At 42.9% G+C, this 3,083-nt stretch overlaps 1 protein-coding gene across 1 annotated transcript in view; it reads right to left on the bottom strand.

Moving 5' to 3' along the window:
- Positions 1-477, bottom strand: part of SRFBP1 (serum response factor binding protein 1) — a 110,911-nt gene extending 110,434 nt beyond the window's left edge. Inside the window, exon 1 of the mRNA XM_006886025.1 lies at positions 442-477. Within this exon, the coding sequence (XP_006886087.1) occupies positions 442-477 (36 nt within the window). The remainder of the gene's footprint in view (positions 1-441) is intronic.
- Positions 478-3,083: the final 2,606 nt, after the last annotated feature.

Here is a 3,083-nt window from a genome sequence, read left to right as displayed (position 1 = left end):
CGGAGTCAACAGTGAACAACGTACACTGCAAGTTTACAGTTTACCATGCTCCGGACAAACCCTTTACATTTCTCCTTAAAAGAATTCTCAAGTCACTATAGGAGGAAAAGTATCATCATGAGCTACGTTTTACAAACGAAGACAAAGAAAATAGGGAGTAAATGATCTTCTTAAAAATTCACAAATAAATAGTCACGAGGCATAAGAGATATTGATTCTGTCACCTAGAAGTCGTCCGGAGTAGTTTACTGTTCCACACTCCGTGATCCCGGACATCAGTCTAGGCCCATAAGAAGGGGCCTTCGGCCCCATCCCCAACCCCTATTCCGGGCACTCGGCGTTTCAAATCGGCTGGTTGCACGCACGTTCGGAAGGAGCAAGGGAGTCAGTTCTGAGGATCGAAAATGTTAAGACCCACATGTTTCCAGTATCGGTACTCACCTCGTTATTGAGATTTAGAGTTTCTGGCTGAGCCATGATGGGTAAAGGATGCGATTCTAAAAACTCAACGCTCTCCGCCAGACTGTGAATGTGTCGGCGAGACTGCGCCTGCGTTGCCACGCCCCCCTCAACGGTGGCCTCATTGGCCCGAAATTCCTTTACCGAATTTAGGCGCGTTTGTTTTGCGGTTTCGCTTGGCTGAGGTGGAAAAAGAAATAATAACTTCTGGCACTAGGGACGCCCCAAATAGGCGTTGTGAGAGAATTTTGGAGCTTGTGGCGTGGCGGGAACGGTACAGGCTGTTAGTTGGCATTCTGGTGGTATTTAATATGCTGATTTAATGACACTCGGTTGTAGGCTGCCGGTGGCTTGTTTGAAGTTTGATTTTTGCCTCACAACAAGAGGGAAAGAACTTTTATGTAAGGATCAAGCACTTGAGTCATCGATTTTTTTTTTCCTTTCTGCAATTAACTTATTTTTAAAATTATGTTTCACACTTTGCTTCATTGATATTATGCCAACCATGTATAATGCCGTTGGGGACCCAAGGAGGGAAAGAGTGGGAGGGGTGAGGAGGGGTAGGAGGGAATCACAGGGTCACACAGTTTGATGTGAAAAGGTGGGCTAATAGTGAGCATAGTTCAATGGTGATTAATTTTATAAAACAATGTGTGGGAATGATTTTATGAAACAATGTCAATAGAGTAATCGATTTTTGTTCAGGTTTTTTAATCTAGCGTTTGTGAAAAATTCCTTGCCTTTCTAACAAGTACCCTTTTGTTTATTCATCCTCAAAGCTTTTGTGTTCTAGCCTCAGGAAATATGAGGGAGTAAATCTGATTAGATAATCTCGTAATTAGATAAGGAGCACTGGTGGCATAATGGCAAGAAGCTGCACTGCAATTCCGAAGTTTCTCGGTTCAAGTCCATCAGCTGCTCCCCAGGAGAAAGATGAGAAGTCTCCTCCCTTGCTATTAACTGCCCCTGAAAATAATCTAGATTATCAGAGAGCACTGGTGGTCTGGAGGTGAGAAGCTGCACATCAATACTAAAGGCACTTGTTTCTAATCCACCAGTTTTTGCATGTTTATATCTACTTGGCAGCATCAGGATGGATGGTGAAGAGATTGAGATTGTACACAGCTTTAGTTTGCTTGGCTCTGTAGTTAACAGTCTTGGCACCAGCAGCCAGGAAATTAAAAGGCGCATTGCCATGGGAAAGTCTGCTGTTAGGGACCTCTCCAAAGTACTGAAGAGTAATGGTGTCTTTCTGGAGACTAAGGTTCATCTGATACAGGCTATGGTCTTTGCAATCACTTGTTATGCATCAGAGAGTTGGACAATGACCAAGGAGAATAGAAGGAGAATTGATGCCTTTGAGCTGTGGTGCTGGAGAAGAGTATTGAGAATACCATGGACTGCTAGGAAAACAAACAGATTTGTCCTGGAACGGGTTAAACTGGGTGGTTCCTTGGAGGCAAGGATTCTGAGGCGCCATCTAACATACTTTGGACATGTTGTGAGGAGAGACCAGTCCTTGGAGAGGGACATCATGCTTGGAAGGGTGGAGGGACAGTGCAGGAGAGGAAGGCCCTCTATGAGGTGGATTGATTCAGTGACTGGGATAATTGGGATGGGAGTGTCAGAGAGTGTGATTGGCACAAGACAGAGCGGAGTTTAGGGCTATTGTACATAGGGTCACTATGAGTCGCAAGCGACTTGAGGGCATATAACAACAACAACAACAACAACATATCTACTTGATGTGCCGTCAAGTCGCCTGCGACTCACAGTAACCCAATATACAATAGCTCTGAAGCCTGCACTGTCCTGAGCAAATCTCACTGAGTCTGATATTGCGCTAGTTTTCTATATCAATACATCTCGTCAGGGATTTTCCTCTCCTGTGCTGTCTCTCCACCCTTACAAGTGTGATTTTCTTCTCCAAGGATTGGTTGGTCTGTCCTAGACACATTCACCAAAGTAGTATGTGAGATGGAACTTCAAAAGCCTAGCCTGCAAGGAGAAACTTGGTTTCACACTCTCCTAGACAGACCTGTTTGTTTTCTTGGCAGTCCATGGTATGTTCAAGTTCTTCTACAGCACCACAACTCAAAGACATCGATTTTTCTTTCATTCTTAGTCGTTATCCTGCTTTCTGATGCAGATAAGTAATTGTGAAGACCATGGGCTGGATCAGGCACACTTTAGTCTCTAGGCTGACATTGTTGCTTCTCAGTAGTTCCTAATAGATGGAAATGAATTAAAGTGTAATGTGTATTACCAAAAGATTGCTTTTAATGGAAATGGACTCAACTTTTATTTTTTTAAAAAACAATTTAAACTGTTCTTTGTGATAGTAAAGTCTAATCACCTCCTACTCATAGAGATCCTATGAACAACTGATCTCTTTGCCTAATCCTACACCATGATAAAGTGAAGAGGACTTGGGAGCACTAGCTGCAAAAGAGCAAAGAATACAGCTATCAATATGGATTGCAACTTAACTTCAAGAAAATGAAAATTCTCAGCTCTAAACCAATAGGCAACATATAAATAGATGGAGAAAAGACTGAAATAAATGGTCGACAACTTCATCTTACTTGGATCCACAATCAACACCCTTGGTACCAGCAGTCAGT

Source organism: Elephantulus edwardii, unplaced genomic scaffold, assembly GCF_000299155.1.
Source record: "Elephantulus edwardii isolate Elephantulus edwardi_28Jun2011 unplaced genomic scaffold, EleEdw1.0 scaffold00046, whole genome shotgun sequence".
NCBI classification, from domain to species: Eukaryota; Metazoa; Chordata; class Mammalia; order Macroscelidea; family Macroscelididae; genus Elephantulus; species Elephantulus edwardii.
This window is presented reverse-complemented; position numbering and strand designations above follow the sequence as displayed.